The 23194-nt window shown below is 43.7% G+C and overlaps 3 protein-coding genes and 1 long non-coding RNA gene across 4 annotated transcripts; 2 read left to right on the top strand and 2 right to left on the bottom strand.

The window, feature by feature from the left end:
- The first annotated feature begins 333 nt into the window (after positions 1-333).
- LOC136452354 (uncharacterized) lies at positions 334-1913 on the top strand. The gene is made up of 4 exons (XR_010758808.1): positions 334-369; positions 1291-1386; positions 1479-1727; positions 1878-1913. It is a non-coding gene; the product is annotated as an uncharacterized lncRNA (long non-coding RNA).
- Positions 1914-2497: 584 nt separating this feature from the next.
- Positions 2498-4086, bottom strand: LOC136452353 (light-harvesting complex-like protein OHP2, chloroplastic). The gene is made up of 2 exons (XM_066452973.1): positions 3270-4086; positions 2498-2766 (listed from the first exon to the last, which is right to left on the bottom strand). The coding sequence occupies exons 1-2, from the start codon at positions 3731-3733 to the stop codon at positions 2652-2654; spliced, it is 579 nt and encodes a 192-aa protein (XP_066309070.1). The 5' UTR covers positions 3734-4086; the 3' UTR covers positions 2498-2651.
- A 1410-nt stretch (positions 4087-5496) lies between these two features.
- Positions 5497-8099, bottom strand: LOC136450084 (uncharacterized). The gene is made up of 3 exons (XM_066450364.1): positions 7856-8099; positions 7102-7748; positions 5497-6009 (listed from the first exon to the last, which is right to left on the bottom strand). Exons 2-3 carry the CDS (start codon positions 7659-7661, stop codon positions 5940-5942), a joined length of 630 nt encoding a protein of 209 aa, XP_066306461.1. The 5' UTR covers positions 7662-7748; positions 7856-8099; the 3' UTR covers positions 5497-5939.
- Positions 8100-8331: 232 nt separating this feature from the next.
- Positions 8332-11883, top strand: LOC136450085 (uncharacterized). The gene is made up of 3 exons (XM_066450365.1): positions 8332-8630; positions 10431-10511; positions 11263-11883. Exons 1-3 carry the CDS (start codon positions 8469-8471, stop codon positions 11626-11628), a joined length of 609 nt encoding a protein of 202 aa, XP_066306462.1. The 5' UTR covers positions 8332-8468; the 3' UTR covers positions 11629-11883.
- Positions 11884-23194: the final 11311 nt, after the last annotated feature.

The raw sequence follows: 23194 nt of genomic DNA, 5'->3' as shown, positions 1-23194 counted from the left end.
TACAGAATATAAGAAATGCCGGTTAATGTTCCCCCTGACAGAGTATGCTTTGTATGATCTTGAAGAAGAAACAAAGAGGAGCTGTTGAGCTATCACAGTGAGAAGCTAGCCGTTGCCTTTATTCTGACTCGTTCCTCAAGTGGCCCAATAAGAATAATGAGAAACCTTCGGGTTTGCGGAGATTGTCACATAGCCTTAGATACATTTCTCAGATGATTAGCCGGCAAATCATTTTAAGGGATTCTATCCGATTTCCATCATTTCAAAAGATGGGGAAGTGTTCTTGTGGAGATTATTGGTAACTGATTTGAAAGGTTGGTTCAGTACCATTCCTAACCTTTCAGGTCATACCACATTGCCAGATGCTAGGTACAAGTTTCTTTACCTTTCTCTTATTTAAGTCAAATATATATAAAAAGGGCGTACCCAGTGGTAAGTCAAATATATATATTCAAACAACAAATTACTGTTAGAGTTTCTCTTCAGACATGAATTTACCATTCAATAACTAACACCTGGCAACTATTATTTCCATTTTCCCTTATCCCGTGGAAGTGGAATTTGTAAAGAAATCATTGCATCTGTCAAATATTCGAAGCTTACAACACCTTTAGCATCTAACATTAAAATTGAATTTAATAATTTGGCTTGCTGATTTATAGGTGTTATGTTTTCATGACAGTACATGGGCTGCCCAACGCCCCAACCTAGCAACTTTTGTTCGTCATGACTACATGAATAAGTCCAGAATGTATTAATATTATTCCTGAGCCACCACTTGCATGCATGATATTGTGTTCATGTTCACTCCTTATCTCTACATGTGCTCTGTCTGCTCTTCTAGGTTGTGCAGTGTTGATGGAGACATCGAGCCTGTTCGCTGGTTGGTTTCTTCTGGGCTGATAAGCCTGATTGGTGGCTGGTTTGTTGTGAGAGGAAAAACACTGTTGGCTGGCTGATAAGCCCTGGCTGAAACCAACGAGCGAAACGGCTGATCAGTTCTTTGTGTTTAGCGCTTGCATCTCTTCATTTAGCTAGGCATAATAGCTTTTTCATAGGCATCTTTGTGCTTTTGAATTTACAACCATGTTTGAATTTATTTTTCATCATTTTATGGTCTGGCATAATGTGTGTTTTGATTACTGTGGAAATTTACAACCATAGGCATCATTATATTTGGTTGCCTATCTTGGAACTGTGGAAATTCATATCCGTATCAACTATGTGTGTGTTTTGATTACTGATTGTATGCTAACCCATGCTAATGCTGTTCCCTAAATTTGGACACAGACATACTTGGGAATACAAATATTTAGGTTTTACTTCAAGTGCACAGTGGAATCGGGGGCTAGTCGCAATTTTGAACCTTGGCGTGAACAGGACGAGGTAAGTGATTTTGGGGCTTATTCGAAGGACAAATTCGATTCCATGCATATAATCTTCAATTTTGTCACCATGATGAATATTCTTTTATTCAGGCAGCAGACAGAAAAGAGGAAAAGGGATGCTGAGGAGGGTGATGCAATGAAAGAGATGGAAAATAGAGCAATGGATTCAAAGCAGGATATGGACATTCGTGCTGCTTTGGAAGAGATGCGGTCCATGAAGGTTGGATCTAGTTCTAGGCCACTAGTAGTAATTATTTCATGTGCTGTCTACAGTCTAGACATGCTGGTGTCTCTGTTGACCAGATGCTTGAAATTTTGAAGCGTTCGGCTCATGAGAAGGTAAGACCTTAAAAACATTGTTCGCGTTATCATGTTTTAGTAAATGTCTGAAATAAAACATTGCATCTTTTGGTTATTTGGAATAACTTTGTCGACAACGTAGTTTCCTATGTTTCACTTTTAACATCAATATTCTTTTGCAATGAACAGGAGGAAAAAGCAATTGCAGAGCTTGATGAAGAACTTATCAAATCAATCACTTTTCGTGTAATTCTCCATCTCTGCACCGCAATGCTGATTAATGCCATCATGCATAACTTCTGCGTGGAGGGTGTTACCTTTTGAAACTGCACCTTTTTTAGTGTTCCAATTAAAGCATCTCCTTTTGACTTGTGATCCTATTGCTTAATGCTAGATGAACCAGGATAGAACAATGGCATATTCACATCATAATGTAGCAATGCCAATCTACATACGCTCAGGGGTGGATCCAACGGTGGGGGGGGGGCGCTCAAGCCCCCCCTACCCATACCGGAACAGTGGAACCTCCTGTGAAGCCCCTATGAATTTTTAGGCAAAGTTCTATAGTGTAGAGGGCCGAAACTTAAGATCGAACAGTAGTGTTGTTCAGCCCCCCCCCCCCCCCCCCCCCCCCTGAAATATTTCCTAGATCCGCCGCTGCATACGCTGTTATTTGTCTGAAAGCATATACTATTATTGGCATTTGGCAACTTGTAATTGTACATTATTATTAGAGATAAACCTTTGTGCCCACACGGTAACTCAGTAAATCCTACATTGTTGTCCTCTCGTGTAATCCAGGTAGCTAATAGAAGAAAACTGGAAATTGATACTATTGTGTATCCAAAAAGGACAGCACAAATGAAGTTAAACAACGTGCAAGATAAAATTTTCTATATGCCATATCAAGTAAGTACATTACACTTAAAAGACTTATACATAACGAAAACACCAAGTCCGCCATTAATCCAAGTCCACAATTCCAAAATTGGATAGAAGGATCTTCATTTGCTGAACAAAATCCGAGCCTGTTGCGTACTCTGTTAGCATCCCTACTGCAAATCCAAACATGGCCCACCTGCAAGATTTGTAGCAAGGTGGATTAGCGCATAGAGACAAGCTACCTGGTTATTCAACAATGTGGTGAATCTTTACATCTACCCATTTTGCATTTTTAGCATGCTTATTGTAGACTCATATTTACTTAGAACCTTACATGAGTAAATTGAGTAGCATGAAAGGGACATGATAGTTTTTGGTAACTTCACTAGGCCTTGTTCCAAATGGATTGGAAACATGTCAGTTCTCAACTGATTAATCAATCTCAAGTCTGATGTTTGATCGATATATTGATTGCTAAAGAGAATGCTCTCTGTAATGCTCAGGCTAGATCAATTTGCAGTTTAGTTTATTAGGTCAAGAAATGTCCCTGACTCAAAACCTTCAAATATTTGAAGGTACCAGGAAAAATCTCACCAACCATATTGGATAGTTCAAAAAGCTTTCTGGTTCACTTTTTTTTTTTTTTTTGTAGAACTTCTGGTTCACAAATTTGATAGCATCTTGCAGGGGCAAGCGTACCTTCCGTTGGAAATCTCATTCTTGGGCAAGAACCCAAAGAACGGGCCCTGGTCGGCCTCCTCCAGCTTCTTCTTCTTGAAGTACTCCTGCAGGTCCTTGGCCACCTTCCTCTGGTATTCCAGCGTCACAGCCCCAGCCACCGGCCTCTGCAGCGCTGCCGCCGGGGCTGTGGCCTCAGCTGGCTTCGGCTCAGGAGACGGTGGTGTCGGCTGCGGCGACGTGGGTGGAGCAGCGGGCTTCACGGGCGTCGGAGGCTGCGACAGGGTGGGAGGAGTGGACAGAGCCGGCGTCTTGGGTGGCATCGGTGGTGGTGGCGACAGCGGAGGCGCCGCAGGTCTCCGAATGGGGCCCTCCGCCTTGGAGCTCCTGATCACCGCGAAGGACCGGCATGCGCGGTGCGGGGGTGCGACCGAGACGGCCCCCACCTTCACCTTGATAGAAGGGATGGACGGGGCCAGAGACATTGCTGCGGCGCTTGAGCTTTGCAGCAAGCGCTGGCCTGGCTCTCTTGTTTCTTGGGAGGGTATGAACAGAACAGGGAGGAGACGAGGGGAAGGAACGCGTGGAGGAGGTCTGGACACACACCCACGCTCTCGCTGTGGATAAGAGCGTGTGGTGCCAAGTTTCCGTCGGCGAACAGAGGGCCCAGGAACTCAACATCGGGCGTGTTGTCTCCTAACAGAAAGTTTGTGAGGTTTGCAGGGACTCAACATGGGCGCAGCACCTTCAGACATTCTGGTGCTGACCTGCTGCGATTGTCCCTGTCTGTCACTTGGGCTCCCTGTAGTACCGCTTTTGTTTTATAATTATTCGGCCATTCACTGGGCTGATAAGTCCGATTGGTATTGGTCTGTTGTGAGAGGAAAACACTGATAACTGACTGATAAACCCTGACTGAAACCACAAATAAACAGGCTGATTATCAATATGAAAAAAAAGCAGCGATTGTTTGACAAATTGAGTTTTCCTATATACGATTATTCAGCTGGTATTGGTTTGACAATATACACAACTATATTTGTATAAATCTTTATCCGTGAATGACAGCTCCTTGCTTTCGTGAAAGAAAAGAATACACCATTTTGTATGAATTCTGGTCGATTATTCTAAGCCATAACATCTATTCTGTATAGAAAATTACCTAAGAATTGGCACAATGTTATTTGCAACGTATATATAAAATTAGAGTTGAGTTTTTTTTTATTCCTTGGACGTGTCACTGAATTTGAAAATTACTATTAAACTTCAATATCGTACAACATACACACCTTATTATTTTCAAAACCAGATAAATACTCTCCTCGACCATTTCAAAGTCTATTTTATTCTTGAATGTGCTGCTGAATTTGAAAAGCACTCCGAGACTCTAATATCAGACAACATATACACCGTATAACTTTCAAAAGCAGATAAGATACCCTCCTTGTACATTTCAAAGTGGTTTCTTGGTTGTTTTTTTGCTGATATGGCACTGGGACCATATGTTAGGTGGTCTCTCATGTTTTAAAAAAACCATAACCTTTTCAAATCAAGCCGGAAAACAAATTCTATATGAAAATTGTATTGCTCGACGTGATTTGTAAACTTGTAGTTGACACTTTGCCTAAGATACTAGCAACCTAGTGGTCACAGGAGGTCTAGTATAGCCTTTGGTCTTGGGTTTAGCTTCTTGCAGGAACGAATTTAGAAAGGTCTAGGTTTAAGAAACATCCCAAAATGGCTGTAACCCTTAGGTCTAGGTTTAAGAAACATCCTCTAAGTTAGAACATCACCGTTTTTTCTTTATTTTCCACATACCTTCGCATCTTTGTGTCCTGTCCATGACCCGAACTTAGAAAAACATGTATGTAGCCATAGTATGGAGTGCATTGGAACAGATGACTAGGTATGGAGTCCGATCTCAGGACATATTGAAGAAATAATATGATTATTGCATAACTCTCTAAGCCTCAAGTCATTCAAGTGACCACATAACAAATTGTGCATTCCTTTACAACACACTGGACATGTTTGCTACTACATTATAGTATTAAAACTTGTCAAAGGTATAAGATTCAGAATTGTACTAATTTAGCAACCAATATAGTGGTACATTTTCTCAGAGAAGACATTACTGAACCGTGGAAAAGCAATGTCTCATAGATATTATCGGGGCAGAAAGACAAATCCACATCAAAACACAGTCCACCTGAGAGTTAAACAATCAAATGGCCCTCATATGTCACTCTTATGCAACGAAGAATGAATTTTACCAATTTGGACGAAAATGTCAACAAGCAATCACTCAACACGTCAGGAGCAGAACAGAAGGGAACAGCATGAAGTCAGGGATCCAACATCCCAGGCAGAAGTAACAGGGCAGCCTCATATGGTACAGCGGGCGTGAAAACACAATGAAAAACCAGAAAAACAAAATATGACAAAAGAAAGAAAGGAGATCTTGATATTGTACAGGTGGGCATCGAAACTATAACCCTGCCGAGCAGACTAGTTAAGCATTGAACCAACAAATAATCTAGCACAATATCGACTCATCACTGTTTGCTTTGTTTCGACTGTCATCGATCATTTCAGTTGCAAAGAAGTCACTGGTGCGGCATATCCTTCCCAGCAGGACATAGGCTTACCATGAGGAGATGTTCTGTCAGGCTTGTTGTGCAGACATGAAATCTACTGAATCACACACTCACATTTCCGGAAACCTTCATTTTCTGCATCATCATCTGACAGGCCCTCGTCGCTGCCAAGATACAAAAAGCAGCAATCAGAATATAGTATACATGTGTAACAAAGCACTAGTAGAACACAAGAACTCCAGCTCCATCTCTGCTCTGGCGCCGGCGCATGAGTTCGTCTATAACAAGAAGAACACGAGAGAGGATGAGTTTGGGTGGCCTGTTTTAGGTAGTATTGCTGGAGACAACAACAAAATATGGGTACTATCAAAATGGGTGGCTACCCAAACAGACAAGTAGGTAGTTTGTTTTGGGTAGTATTGTTGGAAATGCTCCTCTTACAACGTAATGAATGCAAATCAAACAAAAATACAACTATTCTTCATACTGTTAACATTTAGGCCCCGTTTGGCACGGCTCCAAATGGCTTCAGCTCCTTGCTATAGTGCGCGGAGGAGCCAGAGCCGGTGAAGCTAAACATAGTGGCTTCACTGGCTCCTAATTCATTTTGAGAGGAGAGATGAAAATGGCTCGTCGCTATAGTACACGGAAGAGCTGGAGCTAGAGCCGCCAGAAGCTCTACAGGACCTTAGTAGTAATGAGGATTCAGCACCAAGCCAGACTACACACATATTTGCATCATTTAATGGTGCAGGTGCACTGCTTCTTCAATGAGCTATAAACTAGTGTAAACCCCATGCACTTTAACATGTCCACAATATAGAACATTTGATAAGCATAATTTAAATTTTAGTATGTGGAATTGTCTTTACTTTTAAAAGTATGTACATAGGGCTTTAGAGGATATTTGGATCCAAGGAAGAAGGCGTTAAGTTTTAGCCTTTTAGGTGGAGACTACTCATTAAGACGGAACACTCGAACTTTGTGGTATCTTTGTTACTTGAAAATTTGAAGATCAATTACCTCACAAGATGGTTACTAGTAGATGGTATAAAAGTACCAAAAAATTTTGAGATGATGTTGTGCTTTTATAGCTCTTATTTTGAAATTTGGATTCATTGATAGAAGAAGATAGAAATGTGCATCGTTCATGTATGATAATTGACAATAGGACGTTCTGACTAAATAACCACGAACACAATATATTTTCCAGGGCACAATGGCATGCAAGGAAATATAGGATTTTTGGACCATACCTTGTTTCAAACTCCCTTATCTCAAAAAGCTCCTTTCCACATGTATCTGTCCACTGAACTTTCCTCCGTTCCACGCTAGATCTCAAGGTCTGCACCTCTTCCATAGACTCGCGTGGTTCTTCACCCTCGCTGACCACTATACGGTGCTCCAAAGAATCCCTTTTGGAGTTGCTCTTAAGACAGCCTCGTCTCTCACTACCACCGATGGAACCACTAGTGGTCAACGTCTTGTTTGCTGAACAAGATGCTTCTTCCTGCGAGGTACCGACACCGAGCGCACTGCTGGAGGCCGCTTTGGGAGGAGACGCCACCTCGAGGCCATTCGCCGTGCATCCGAAGCAGACGAAGGGAGCACATTTCCCAGGCGCCTGGTCCTTGGCGGCGGAGGGCAGGTGGTACACCTGCTCCGTCTCCCGGTCGACTAGCCGGTACTGGTTCCACGGCGAGACCTTGACGGGCTTCTCCTCAGCTTTCCGCCCGAGCAGCAAGAGGGCGAGGCCATGGCTGTACCCTGAAGCTGAAGACGAGAAGAACCCTCCTCCTTCCACGGCCAGTAGCATCTCCACTGCTCATCCAGGCACCATGAACCAGGAACTTGATAACAGCCTGACGAATTACCACTCCATTGGCTAGCTCACTACACTATCCTGCAAAGGAAACGATCCATCATATCCACCGCGTAGAAGCTTCGGATTTGAGGACTCAAGAATCTGCATTACAGAAAACGAGGAATCCGTTCAAGGAGGCCGCCTACCGAGAAAAGGAAGGGATCACCGCAGGTCCGGCTGGAGGATCTCCGTTCCGATCCAGTCCAGGGGATGATCGAGAACGACGGGGACGCCCGACCGCTGGAGAAGGAACAGAGGCGCAGTCCGCGGCGGCAGAAGGATGGCCTGGATGCCTGGATCTGGATCGCGGCGTCGTTGGGCGGAGAGAAGAGAGAGAGACACACACACAGCAAAGCAAGTTTAGAAAACAACCAAACCATGGCCCGATTTTCCGAGCAGTAGTAGTATATTTCACTATTTCAGGGCCGGTCTTCTGCTGTTGAAGGCCCACAATAAATCTGGTATGTTGTCGGCTGCAGCCCGGCCCATAGTGAGGCCTACACAGAGGTGTGTCCTTAGCTCGGCCCGGTCCGTTTCGCCTGCTGGCCCGCCGCGTCTCTCTCCGTTGCGTGAACCAAAAAACCACGACACGAACCGCCGAGCCGAAAGCGAACCGGAGCCTCGAGTAGATATACTAGCACAAGGGGGAAAAGGGGGGAAGCAAATTCAATTGGAAGCGCAAGCAATCCGCAAACCCTTTCTAGTCTCTTCCCCTCCTCGATTCGCGCGGCTTCATCATCATCGGCGGCGGCGGCGGCGATGGCCCGGAAGAGGAAGACGGACGCCGCGCCGCGGCTGGACGAGGCTGATCGCACGCTCTACTCCACCTTCTGCGGCGCCGCCAACTCCCTCTCCCAGCTGTACACGCAGGCCATGGCCCAGCAGAAGCTCTCCTTCCAGGCCGGCGAGCGCCACGCCTTAGTGCGTACACCCTCCCCTGTCTCCTGTCTACCGCCCCCCATTCCTGCTTCTTCTCTTCCGTCCGCCCGCCCGCCGGTTGGTCGGCCGGGGGTCGGGGCATAGGGAATTCGATTGCCCCCCGCGCGTGAATTTGATTGATTTGCCTTCTTCGATCTTTTAGATAAACAAGTATAGAGGTTGGATTTAGCCATACATCAGTGGACGTGTAGGATTCTGCACGCACAAGCTTATATAGAACAAGAAAGGTTATTTGGACCATTACAATTCTCAGAACTTTGAAACTTGCCATTGCAATTCTTCTTCTATCTGATACTTTCATTTTCTGTCTTCCGGGTGTCTGGGCCCACTGTCAGGCGGTATACGTGTACACATCTTCCGTATGGACCAAAACACCCCCGTTGCGTCTCTCTCTCCACTCACTGACGTGTGGGCCCCACACGTCAGGTTCTCCTTCAACCTCCAGCAAGCCCATCCACGCCGTCGGATCTCGTCTGCTGGGATCTGCCGCCGTCGGATCCATGCTGCTCGCCTCCTCAACCAGATCCGCTCGCCGTCGGGGAGGAGGGTGCCGGATCCACTGCCGTGAAGGAGGTGGGGGCCGGATCCGCCGCCGTGGGCGAGGTGGGGGCTGGTTCCACCGCCGGGGACGAGGTGGGGGCCGGATCCACCACCGGGGAGGAGCGGGCCGGATCCACCGCTGGGGAGGAGGTTGGGGCCGGTTCCGCCGACGGGGAGGTGGAGCGGGCCGGATCCACCACCGTGGAGGAGGTGGCGGCCGGTTCCACCGCCGGGGAGGAGGAGGGGGCCGGATCCGCCGCTAGGGAGGAGGTGGTGGCCGGATCCGCGCCCCCACGCGCGCCGTCGGGCGAGACGGGCCGCGCTCACTGCCGTGGTCAAGCCGCGCCGCCTTGGTGGGAGTGAAAGGGAGGAGGGGTGCCGCCGTGGTTTGAGGGAGGAAGGGCACCGCCATGGTGTGGGAACGAGGAGGAGCGCCGATGTGGTTGGAGGGAGAGGGAGGAGTGGCTGGTGTGTGAGAGAGAGAGGAGTGAGAGAGAGAGAGGCGTCGGTCGAGCTAAGGGAGGAGTGGCCGGTGTGTGAAGGAGAATCTGACGTGTGGGGCCCACACGTCAGTGAGTGGAGGGAGAGAAGCAGCCGGGGGTGTTTTGGTCCATACGGAAGATGTGTACACGTATACGGCCTGGCAGTGGGCCCAGACACCCGGAAGACATAGAAAATGGCAAGTATTAGGTAGAAGAAGAATTGTAATGGCAAGTTTCAAAATAGGTGAATTTTAATGGTACATCTCAAAGTTCTGAGAATTGTAATGGTACCAATCCAAATAACCCAAGAAAATGTCGGTTGGAACAGTCTCAAATATTAGTTCTGTGTTTATTGTGTGTATACTGCCAAACTGTCGGTGTACCTGTCCTTCAAGAGAGACATTAGGTAATCCACGACAAGTAAATTATGCAGTGTAGGACTCCGAAGGTGCTTGGGTATCTATTTAGTTTGCCCGCAAGGGATGCAATTTTGTATTGCAACACTGTAGTATTCATTGAGACTTGAAGTAGTTTAGTATGAAGGTTTATTCTATTAGTCTTCAGAGAAAAAAATAATAGGTATATCTACAGGTAAAAGTTTATGGACAAACATACAGGATTTACTATCACAATTAATTCCTGTGCTTCAGAACAGCATACATGAGCATTTATCTTTCTTGGAGATTCTTATGCTTCAGAGTTTATATTGCTAAGTATGAGTAAAGAAATTTCTTTGCTAAATTCAAGCTTAATGTTGCAGGAAAAGCTCTACCAATGGATCTTGAGGAAGCACGATGAAGAGGCAAGGCTCACTGTAGCTGAAATAATGTCTCATATCCAGGTCCGACCTTGAAACTTCCTAGACTATTGCACTTTGCTTGAACATGTTTTGACTATGAGTTGCCTTACTTTTTGTGGAGAAGACACTTGATTTGATTTACATAAGCAAAATCTTACCTATGCATCTGCTTTTGTAGCTGTTTAGGCTCTGTTTGGATGGGAGGGAGTTGCCAAACTTCTGTGTGTTTGGATGCAACAAACTTTTGTCAAAACCATACTATGAGTTTTAGGAACTCCAGTTTAGACCTTTTTTTCTTAATCACGGTTTTGCAAGTCTTTGGCTCATATAACTACTGTTTCTTGATACCATAGTTTTCTAAAGCCACAACATCCAAACAGGCCTTTAGTTCCATATCTGTTTCTTTTTTTTTTCCTGTGTGTTAAATATTCCTATATGTTCAGGAGCTACATTCAGCAATGGATTGTCATGACGAGGACTAGGTTTTCCGAACATACAAGATACACCTCCTACTGTACAGGAGCTACCACATCCAAACAGTCCTCCATGAGGACTAGGTTTTCCGAACATACAAGATACACATCATACCGTACAGGAGCTCATTCGGCAATGGATTGTCGTGACAAGGGTGTCTAGAGTATTTGGTAATTGCTATGAAGTAGTATGCCTTTAGAAAGAACTACAGATGGACCTAGTTACCACTATGCCTGTTGCATTGGGTAGTAAAGATTTCTTGCGCTCATTAAATTTGTGAAGCAATCATAATGTTCACATACTCTTGTTTCTTTTGCAGCATGAGATAGACTATGGAGGTACTGATGCAAATGTCTCCCCAAGAGTACATCAGCATCCTCAGATTGCAAATCCATTCACCAATTCAGTTGTCCCACCTGGAACTGGTTTGTATGGGCAATCAGCAGCTGGGTTTGCTCCTAGACCCAGCATCACTGACCAGTCAAAGAATACAATATTCTCTAATGCCTTATCAAGCCCAGTGCGCAGGAGTCTCCAGAACTATCACATCACTCAAGGTGCTGGCAATGGAGGCCGGAATGCAGAAACAAACTTAGCAGGGGCAAATAGGGAGACGAATTCTGCAAGCTCCAACGACACTTCTATGGATATGGTTTCAGACAGTGCCGGGAATGAATTCTACTAGTGATTTGCAGCGAGATGTTTCTGCAATCAAACAGCTTCGCATGCCAGTGTTGTCTGTGTTTTTTTGGCCTTCCTTTCATTGACATTTTCACCTAAGCTCTCACCTTATGTGAGCAATGTAGCTGCACATCCGGTGATTCTGGTTTGTTTAAGTTATTGGTATTTTGTAAGTTGAAACGTGTTGGGCATGCTTTATTCCCCACAATGTGTTCGTGAGTTCAATATTATGAATGTAAATGCAGATTGTGTTGTGATATATTCTTATAGAGGAAGTTGACTGAACTTGCTGAAACTCGGATAAAACTTCTCAATGCGGGGCAACAGAACATTTATAAAGAGTAAAATGCATGGTTCGTCCGTCAACTTGTCTGGCTGTGTTGATGAGGTCCACCAACTTGGATTTGCATTTCTAGGTTCAAAACGTTTTTTAGTGGTGCACAAATAGTTCATACCGGTTCGTTTTGTGTTTATAGGACTGTACATGTTTTGTGCTGATGACCTAGAGAAGAGGTCAAGTGCGGTGTGTATTCAAGGACTGGGACTCGTTCCATATCAATTCGAGCTTGCTAGCATCCGGACATTTGGACGGATAGGGTGTCCGGACACCGCACCTGCAGTCCTTTTCCCGTGTTGTTTTGCGCGCCCACATGGGGCCCACGCCGTCCAATAGTCACCAGCATCGAGAAGAGGGGGAGGAGACGGCGGATGCCTAGCTGGCGTCGGGAGGATAAGGAGACACCAAGGCAAGGCAGGTAGAAGGCAAGGAGGGAGATGCAACACCTGATCTACTTTTAAAATTTTCAGATGCAACATATGTCTGAAGGCAGATGAAACACTTGAAACATGCATCTTAAACACTTGCAAAAACACCTGAAAAACACTTGAAAACATTGCAAAAATATACGCAAACACTTGAAACCATTGCAAAAATATACGCAAAATCCAAATAAAAACACTTGCAACATATGTGTGAAACATATGCAATATTTTAAATAAACACACTTCCAACATACGTCTTGAAAACAGATGAAACATTGTGAACAGAAGCTTGCGACACGTGTACAAATATTGCAACATATGCAACATCCCGATCTACTTTTATAATATCCGCATGAAACACTTGCAATATACCTATGAAACATCTGAAACACTTGAAATATAGGCTTGCAACATGCGTTTTTTACCATTCTTCCATACGACGCAGCGCGGAACGGGGGAACGGCCGGTTCCGGCTAGTCAGAGACCGAGGATGGTGGACGACGGCTGATGGGAGGTCGCGTTGGCCAAGCCGCCGGTGGACCGGGTGCCGGAGCTGCCGAGGATGGAGGATGATGGCCATGAAGCATTGGCAGAGGCAAGGAAGACGAGCGAGCAGGCAAGAGGACGATGACGGCTGCAGGGGAGATGGGAGGTTGCGCCAGCCAAATGGAGGAGGGCCAGCGGTGACGGCGGACCTCCCGGTCCAGTTGATGGGAGGTTGCACCAGGCAGGCCGATGGTGGACCAGGCGCCAAAGCTGCCGAGGATGGAGGACGACGGCCACGAAGCGCCGGCGGAAACAAGGAACACAAGCGCAGAAGACGAGCGCAGTGAAGTCAGGCGCGGTGGATAAGGACGTGACCGACGAATCGAGCGTCCAATTTTTTTAATTAATGGAGAAGTCGTCCGTCCAGACGGAGGCCCTCACCGAAGCATTGCCTAGGGTGCTAGCGTCCGACCATCAGACAATAACCACCTGTCGATGATGATTCCAGCCCACTTTTCCTGCCCACCGTAACCGCAGCTTCCCACCCAGGTGAAAGGTCCTAATATGGCTAGAGGGGGTGAATAGCCTATTTAAAAATCTACAAATCAACTAGAGCAATTTGATTAGTATGACAAATAGCTAAATGCAAAATAGCTCTAGCTCTACAAGGGTTGCAAGCCACCTATCCAATAATTCTAGTTGTAATGATTACTAGGGACACAACTTGCAATATTACTACTCACTAAGAGCTCTCAATCTTGCTACTCTAAAGAGCTCCACTAGATGAACTTAAAATAATAAAGCAAGCTCTCAAGTCTAATTATACTAAAGAGCTTACCACAACTAGTTTGCAAGAATATATATGAGTGAGTAGGGTGATTATACCGCCGTGTAGAGGAGTGAACCAATCACAAGATGAATACTAAATCAATCACCGGGAGAATACCAAAGGGCAAGAGACAACCAAATTTTCTCCCGAGGTTCACGTGCTTGTTGGCATGCTAGTCCCCGTTGTGTCGACCAACACTTGGTGGTTCAGCGGCTAAGAGGTGTTGCACGAACCTCGTCCACACAATTGGACACCGCAAGAACCTACCCACAAGTGAGGTAACTCAATGACATGAGTAATCCACTAGAGTTATCTTTCGGCTCTCCACCGGGGAAGGCACAAGACCCCTCACAATCACCATGATCGGAGCCGAAGACAATCACCAATCTCCGCTCAATGATCCTCGCTGCTCCAAGCCGTCTAGGTGGTGGCAACCACCAAGAGTAACAAGTGAATCCCGTAGCGAAACACGAATGCCAAGTGCTACTAGATGCAATCACTCAAGCAATACGCTTGGATTCTCTCCCAATCTCACAATGATGATAAAACAATGATGGAGATAAGTGGGAGGGCTTTGGCTAAGCTCACAAGGTTGTTATGTCAATGCAAATGGCCAAGAGGGTGAGCATGAGCTGGCCATGGGGCTTAAATAGAAGCCCCCATGAAATAGAGCCGTTGTACCCCTTTACTGGGCACAACACGGGGTGATCGGACGCTCCGGTTAGTTCGACCAGACGCAGGACCCCAGCGTCCGGTCGCCCGATGCTTGCCATGTGTCATAGGCTTCAAACGCCGATCGCCTAATCTCAACGGTCAAGTAATGACCGGACATAGGACCCCAGCGTCCGGTCGTTTCCAGTAAGGTTCCAAACGTGAAATTTCACGATCGGACGCGTCCGATCATGCTCGACCGGACTCACCCGGCGTCTGGTCACTCAACGTTTCCTCTATGCGCCTCACGTCCGCGTACGTCAGCACTGACCGGACGCACCCTGCCAGCGTCTGATCACTCTTTGCGCCGGCGTCTGGTCACAAGACCGAGACGCGTGCTCACTGCTGCTACTGACCGAACTTAGGACCCCAGTGTCCGATCACAGCGCCACCAGCGTCCGGTCACTCTGTGAACCCCTATCTTTTCTGTATAGGGCGCCGATGAAGTTTTTAACCCTTGCTCAAATGTGACAACCACCAAGTGTATCACCTTGTGCACATGTGTTAGCAAATTTTCACAAATACTTTTAAGGGTGTTGGCACTCCACTAGATCCTAAATGCATATGCAATGAGTTAGAGCATCTAGTGGCACTTTGATAACCGCATTTCAATACGAGTTTCACCCCTCTTAATAGAACGGCTATCTAACCTAAATGTGATCACACTCGCTAAGTGTCTTGATCACAGAAATAAAATGGCTTCTACTATTTATACATTTGCCTCGAGCCTTTTATTTTTCTCTTTCTTCTTTTCCAAGTTCAAGCATTTGATCATCACTATGCCATCACCATCGTCATGATCTTTGCCATTGCTTCATCACTTGGAGTAGTGCTACCTATCTCATAATTACTTTGATAAACTAGGTTAGCACTTAGGGTTTCATCAATTAACCAAAACCAAACTAGAGCTTTCAATCTCCTCCTTTTTGGTAATTGATGACAACCCTTTCATAAAGACATGAGTTAAAATTTAATTGAATCCATGTTGCTTGCCCAAGCATATTTACCATGTGTAAAGGATGTGGACAAGTTCATGAATCCCAAATGGTAGCAATTGCTCCCCCTACATATGTGCTAAGAGTTTAGATTGTAGCTTGCACATATGCTTAGATAGAAAATATAGGAGACAATTTCTACCGTATGATGCTAAGGTATAAGAGATGGACCTTTGAAGCGTGATACCAATCGGAATGCACCAATATACCATCCTTAGCACCATTAGTAACTATATATACACAAAAACTAGAATACCCTATGAGATCAACATTACAAGCAAGGATCTAGTTTCCATAAAATGAACATAAGTCAAGTTACTTTAGCCTATGCATGCTAGTTTTTCATTTCACCATTCAAGCATATAACTAGCATACACCACACAAGCATGGATATTGAAATTTAGAACTTATGCTATGCAAGCAAATATATGAAATGCACATCAAAATGCAACATACAAGTTTATGAGCTTGCTCCCCCTACTTATGTGCATTTTTTATTTTTTCCCTTACAATGTTATTTTATTTGTTTGGTTCTCCTATCTTACTATCTTTGTGAATTTCTCTCCTCCTTTGTCAACAATTAGCACAAAAGGTGAGCTCAAATTATAGATAGGTTGGGGTGAAACCATGTGAAATGAGGATCATTTCCCAATTTGGTTCAATCTAGATTACTTGCAAAAGATATTTAACTCGATTTGATCCAAGGACAAGCTTCTTCACACCTCTAAATAAGGGTTATCTTATACCATATTGAGTTAAACACTTATAGCTTATTTTCTAGATCAAACACTAGGTTTATAAGTCCACAAACATGTCATATGCTACCACTAGATCATTTCAAGCATACAAGCAATAGTGGTACTATACAAGCATCAAATTCATTTGATTTTCATAAATGAGCCTATTCAAATATAAAAAATGTCTAGATGCACTAAACATGTCCTTAACAAGGATGTATGCCATGCCAATCAACTTTTACCTTAGATTGCTCGAAGGAAAGGCATGTCATATAAGTGGGGGTACATCAACACATATTGGAGAAGTCAAGTATGTTCAATTCATTCCTTAGCTTGCAAAACCTCTTTTCATCAAGTGGCTTGGTGAAGATATCAGCAAGTTGATCTTCGGTGCCCACACTCTCAATGCAAATGTCCCCTTTTTGGTGGTGATCTCTTATGAAATGATGGCGGACATCAATATGCTTTGTTCTTGAATGTTGAACTAGGTTGTTGGTGAGCTTTATGGCACTCTCATTGTCCCATAGCAATGGCACTTGCTTGAATTTAATTCCAAAGTCACTCAAAGTAGCATTCATCCAAAGTAATTGAGCACAACAACTGCCGGCCGAAATGTACTCCGCTTCGGTGGTTGAAAGTGCTACACTATTTTGCTTCTTTGATGACCAAGACATAAGTGATCTTTCTAATAGTTGGCATGTGCCCGATGTGCTCTTTCTCTCAACTTTGTATCCCGCATAATCGGAGTCCGAATATCCAATCAACTCAAATCTAGCTCCTTCGGGATACCATAATCCAACATTTTATGTATGCTTTAAGTACCTCAATATTCTCTTTGTTGTTGTCGAATGACTTTCTCTTGGTGAGGCTTGGAATCTAGCACACATGCATACACTAAACATCACATCCGACCTTGATGCGGTCACATAGAGTAGGCTTCCAATCATAGACCGATACATCTTTTGATCCACCATGTTACCACTAGCATCACTATCCAAGCTTCCACTTATCCCCATTGGTGTACTGATAGCTTTACTATCATCCATTCCAAATTTCTTAAGCATGTCCTTGATATACTTGCCTTGACTTACAAATGTGCTATTCTTCATTTGCTTGATTTGAAGACCAAGGAAGTAGCTAAGCTCTCCAATCATGGACATCTCAAACTCACTTGCCATCATCTTGCCAAACTCCTCATAAAAATCTTGGTTTGTTGACCCAAAAATGATATCATCAATATAGATTTGCATTACAAACAAGTCATTTCTAAGCTTCTTGGTGAAGAGAGTGGTGTCAACCTTTCCCATCTTGAATCCCTTAGAGAGTAGGAAATTTCTTGATCTCTTATACCATGCTCTAGGTGCTTATTTTAATCCATACAAAGCCTTTCTCAACTTGTAAATATGGTTGGGTTTCTTGTCATCTTCAAAACTAGGAGGTTGCTCAACATACACAAGCTCATTGATGTACCCATTGAGAAATGCACTCTTCACATCCATTTGGTACAACTTGATGTTGTGGGCACAAGCATAGGCTAACAAGATCCTAATTGCTTCCAATCTTGCAACTAGGGCATATGTTTCTCCAAAGTCAAGACCTTCAACTTGAGTGTAACCTTGAGCCACTAATCTTGCTTTGTTCCTTATTACTATCCTATCTTGATCTTGCTTGTTCTGAAAGACCCACTTGGTTCCAATCACATTATGATCCTTAGGCCTCTCAACTAACTCCCATACTTGGTTTCTTGTAAAGTTGTTTAGCTCTTCATGCATAGCATTGACCCAATCAATATCCTTCAAAGCTTCATCTATCTTCTTAGGTTCAATAGATGACACAAATGAGAAATGCTCACAAAATGAAGCCAATCTTGATCTAGTTTGCACACCTCTTAAAATATCACCAATGATAGTGTCCAAGGGATGATCTCTTGCAACATTGGTTGGTTGAAGCACTTACACTTGATTGCTTGCATTTGATAGATCACTTGGTTGAGATGATGAACTAGCCACTTGTTGTTGATCTTGTACTTTGTCATTACTAGTTCTTGCTTGAACTTGATCATGAGAACCACTAGCTTGCACATTTGAGTTAGAGAGCACTTGATTCTTGTCATCTTCAACATCAATTACCTCTCTAGGTCTTATATCACCAATGTCCATGTTCTTAATTGCATTGACCAATTGAGTGCCTCTTACATCATCTAGATTCTCATCTTTCTCTTAGGAACCATTTGTTTCATCAAACTCCACATCATGAACCTCCTCAAGAGTACCACTAGCCAAATTCCAAACTCTATAAGCCTTGCTAGTAGTGGAGTAACCAAGCAAGAAACCTTCATCACATTTCTTTTTAAACTTGCTCAATCTACTATCTTTCTTCAATATGTAGCATTTACAACCAAAAACTCGAAAGTATGCTATGTTGGGCTTTCTTCCATTCAAAAGCTCATAAGGTGTCTTCTCCATCATGGGGTGACAATAGAGTCGGTTGCTATAATAGCAAGCTATGCTGATTGCTTTGGCCCAAAATGAATGGCTCACATTGTACTCACTCAACATTGATCTTGCCATGTCAATCAAAGTTATATTCTCCCTTTCAACTAAGCCATTTGATTGAGGAGTGTACTTGGCCAAGAATTGATGTCTAATTCCAAATTCATCACACAACTTATCAATTCTAGTGTTTTTGAATTCACTACCATTATCACTTCTAACTTTCTTGATGGTTGTTTCAAACTCATTGTGAATGCCCTTGACAAATGATTTGAATGTTGCAAACATATCACACTTGTCAACAAGAAAGAATACCCATGTGTATCTAGTGAAATCATCTATAATCACAAATCCATATTTGTTTCCACCAATGCTTGTGTATGTGGTTGGTCCAAACAAGTCCATGTGCATCAACTCAAATGCCTTAGATGTGCTCATCATGCTCTTCTTAGGATGTGTGTTACCAACTTGTTTTCTGGCTTGACATGCACTACATAGCTTATCCTTCTCAAATGTGACATCTTTCAAGCCTCTAACTAAGTCATGCTTAATCAACTTGTTCAATTGTTTCATTCCAACATGACCAAGCCTTCTATGCCATAACCAACCCATGCTAGACTTAGTGATCAAACATATTGTAAATTGAGCTTCTCTAGCAATGAAATCAACCAAGTATAGATTTTTATATCTAAATCCTTTGAATATCAAGTTAGAGCCATCTACACTTATAATCTCTACATCATCCACACCAAATATGCACTTGAAACCAAGATCACACAATTGAGCTACCGACAAAAGGTTGAAGTTCAAGCTCTCTACTAGTAGCACATTGGAAATGCTCAAGTCATTAGATATTGCAATCTTACCAAGCCCTTTAACCTTGCCTTTGCTATTGTCATCAAATGTGATACTATCAATCCCATTGCTCTTGTTTTCATTGATTGAATTGAATATTCTTGGATCACCGATCATGTGTTGTGTGCACCCACTATCAAGCACCTAATGCCTTCATCTGGCTTTATAATTGACCTACAAAAGAAGATCAATTCTTTTTAGGTACCCAAACTTGCTTGGGTCCTTGAAGGTTAGTTACCAAGGTCTTTGGTACCCAAATGGCCTTCTTCTTTGGGCCCACAATTGGTGTACCAATGAACTTAGCCTTCACACCATTGGCACCCTTAACAAGCATGTAACAAGAATCAGATTTAATTGAGGATACAATAGGTAGCTTATTCTTGTTAATCTTGCAATATTGCTCTATATGCCAAACTTGCTTGCATCTATTGCAAAACCAGCTATTGCCCTTCACAAAGTTAACTTTGGGAGTGACAAAGGCCGCCTTGCCTTTTTTAGGGGTATAGCCTAATCCCTCTTTGTTGAGAGAAAACCTTTGGCTACCCAAGTACTTTAGCAAGCGGGCATCTCCACCATAGGCATTGCCTAAGGCATGAGTGAGCTCATTCACCTCCTTCTCGAGGGTCTCATTTTCCACCATTAATGAGGCATCACAAGTGAGACCATCACTCAAAGGTGAAGTAGAAGTAGTAGTGCTATAAGAAGTGTTAGTGGGAGCAACTATAATGGCCTTATAAAAAGATTCATCAATAAGATCACATGTTAGTACCACATCACATGATATAATCACTTGCTCCTTCTTGGCTTCCTCTTTAACTTGCTCGATGAGAGAGGAGTGAGCTTTCTCAAGCTTAGAGTGAGCTTTGCTAAGCTTCTCATAGGTTTCCATTAGCCTCTCATGAGTGGCATTGAGCTCATCAAGGGATTGCTCAAAAAATTTGACTTTCTTGTTCAATTCCTTGCATTCCTTTCTCTTCATCTCAAAGCAAGTATGCACTTGCTCACACATGTCCATGAGCTCCTCCTTGGAGTACTCCTCATCATCATCATCACTCCTATAAGCATCACTTTCACATTCATCATCATCACTCACATCATATTTTACTTTGGTAGGTTTTGCCATAAGGCATGTCGAAGGAGTGTTAAAGATGGAGGGCTTGTTGTTGATGGCGATGCTTGCTAGTGCTTTCTTGATAGATTTCTTGCCATCATCACTAGAGTCATCACTATCCGAAGAGCCATCACTATCCCAAATGACCACATAGCCTCCTCCCATCTTCTTTTGGAAGGTTATTCTCTTCTCCTTTTTCTCCTTCTTTTCTTTCTTATCCTTCTTGTGTTTCTTCTTCTCATCCTCATTATTGTCACTATTGTAGGGACAATTTGCTACAACATGATCGGGACTCTTGCAATTGTAGCATATTCTCACATATTCTTTGCTTTTGGTGTGATCTCTTCTCTTTCTTGCACCATAGCCCTTCTTCTTTATGAATTTTCCCATCTTGCGTACAAAGAGGGCCATAGCTTCATCATCAATATCACTAAGATCATCATTATTACTTGATTCTTTCTTGGACTTGCCCTTATTCTTGGATGATGATGAGCTAGCCTTGAATGATATACTCTTCTTCTTCTTTTCTTCTTATTCCTTCTTGTCATCCTTGTCATCCCCCTCCCTTTCCACACGGTATGTCTCTTGGGTCATGACATCACCTAGTACTTGGTTAGGGGTAATCTCCTTCAATCCTCCTCTTATGATAAGCAATCTCAACATCTCAAATCTTGGAGGTAAGCACATCAAGAACCGATGAGAGACATCATCATCCTTGATCTTCTCTCCCAAGGCCTTCAAGTCATTTACAATCACTTGCAACCGATGGAACATTTCCAGAATGCTCTCATCTTCCTTCATCTTGAAGCTTGTCAACTTATCCTTGAGAATGTACAACTTAGCACTCTTCACTGCCGGTGTGCCCTCATATGTTTCCTCCAATCTCCTCCACACCTCATTTGCTCTTTCACAATCCTTGATTTGCTCAAACACCTTGGAATCGATGGCATTGTATATGGTGTTGAGAGCCATTGTATTACATTGCTTGTTGGTCTTATCTTGGTTGGTGGGGTCATCAAGATCAATGATAGTATAGTCATTGTCGATCACCTCCCATACTTGATCATTGATTGAACCAAGATACATCCTCATCTTTCTCTTCCAATAATTATAGCATGTGCCATCAAAGAATGGTGGTTTGCCCCCCACATGGTTGAACACAACTTGAGCCATAATTTGACACCGAGGTTGTTAAGCCTTCAATCAAATGGTGACCATGCTCTGATACCACTTGAAAGGTCCTAATATGTCTAGAGAGGGGTGAATAGCCTATTTAAAAATCTACAAATCAACTAGAGCAATTTGATTAGTATGATAAATAGCTAAATGCAAACTTGCTCTAGCTCTACAAGGGTTGCAAGACACCTATCCAACAATTCTAGTTGCAATGATTACTAGGCACACAACTTGCAATGTTACTACTCACTAAGAGCTCTCAATCTTGCTACTCTAAAGAGCTCCACTAGATGAACTTAAAATAATAAAGCAAGCTCTCAAGTTTAATTACACTAAAGAGCTTACCACAACTCATTTGCAAGAATATAAATGAGTGAGTAGGGTGATTATACTGTCGTGTAGAGGAGTGAACCAATCACAAGATGAATACTAAATTAATCACCAGGAGAATACCAAAGGGCAAGAGACAACCAATTTTTCTCCCAAGGTTCACGTGCTTGCCGGCACGCTAGTCCCTGTTGTGTCGACCAACACTTGGTGGTTCGGCGGCTAAGAGGTGTTGCATGAACCTTATCCACACAATTGGACACTGCAAGAACCTACCTACAAGTGAGGTAACTCAGTGACACAAGCAATCCACTAGAGTTACCTTTTGGCTCTCCATTGGGGAAGGCATAAGACCCCTCACAATCACCACGATCAGAACCAAAGACAATCACCAACCTCCACTCAATGATCCTCACTGCTCTAAGCTGTCTAGGTGGCGGCAACCACCAAGAGGAACAAGTGAATCCTGCAGCGAAATACGAATGTTAAGTGCCACTAGATGCAATCACTCAAGCAATGCGCTTGGATTCTCTCCCAATCTCACAATGATGATGAAACAATGATGGAGATGAGTGGGAGGGCTTTGGCTAAGCTCACAAGGTTGCTATGTCAATGCAAATGGCCAAGAGGGTGAGCTTGAGCTGGCCATGGGGCTTAAATAGAAGCCCCCACAAAATAGAGCCATTGTACCCCATCAATGGGCATAACATGGGGTGACCGGACGCTCCGGTTAGTTTGATCGGACGCAGGACCACAAGGAGCATGGGATGCCTCAAGGATGCTTTCACTAGGCTACAAGGAGCGTGGGATGCCTTGTGCAGGTTGTCCCATCGTGTAAGGCCTACTCACCCACATACCATGTTGTGGGGGACCATGACGCCTAAGAGGGGGAGGTGAATTAGGCAACTTAAAATTCTAACTCTAAAACTATGGCCTCTTTTTCTACCCTTGGCAAAACCTATGCAAAAGATAAACTATCTAACTGTGCAACTACAGTTTTGCTAATGTGTTGCAATCTCTACCGCAAAAGAAGTAATACAAACAATGTAAATGCGGAAGCTAAAGAGCAAGGTAGAGATATGCAAACTC

Source organism: Miscanthus floridulus, chromosome 5, assembly GCF_019320115.1.
Source record: "Miscanthus floridulus cultivar M001 chromosome 5, ASM1932011v1, whole genome shotgun sequence".
Lineage (NCBI taxonomy): Eukaryota > Viridiplantae > Streptophyta > Magnoliopsida > Poales > Poaceae > Miscanthus > Miscanthus floridulus.
The sequence above is the reverse complement of the archived record's forward strand: the minus strand, read 5'-3'. Positions and strand labels throughout refer to the sequence as shown.